Here is a 223-nt window from a genome sequence, read left to right as displayed (position 1 = left end):
AGGAAGGCCAATAAACAAACTACAGAATCAATAATGATAGTAATAGAAATATTTCACACTACCAAAACCCACATAAGTGAAAAATTACCAAGAAATCATCGAAGGAGGACATATCAATATCGCCCACGGGTTCTTCCTTGCACGCTGCAATTGCCGCCTTCATGTTCATCATCCACTTCTTGACTGTTTCCTCTCCCACGCAACTTTTCATGGCCTTTGGGGG

General features: G+C 41.7%; 1 protein-coding gene across 1 annotated transcript in view; it reads right to left on the bottom strand.

Moving 5' to 3' along the window:
* LOC119581975 overlaps positions 1-223 on the bottom strand; it is a 5,080-nt gene that overhangs the window by 1,556 nt on the left and 3,301 nt on the right. The window contains exon 3 of the mRNA XM_037930161.1: positions 89-214. Within this exon, the coding sequence (XP_037786089.1) occupies positions 89-214 (126 nt within the window). The remainder of the gene's footprint in view (positions 1-88; positions 215-223) is intronic.

This window comes from Penaeus monodon, chromosome 15 (genome assembly GCF_015228065.2).
Source record: "Penaeus monodon isolate SGIC_2016 chromosome 15, NSTDA_Pmon_1, whole genome shotgun sequence".
In the NCBI taxonomy this organism is placed as follows: Eukaryota; Metazoa; Arthropoda; class Malacostraca; order Decapoda; family Penaeidae; genus Penaeus; species Penaeus monodon.
The sequence above is the reverse complement of the archived record's forward strand: the minus strand, read 5'-3'. Positions and strand labels throughout refer to the sequence as shown.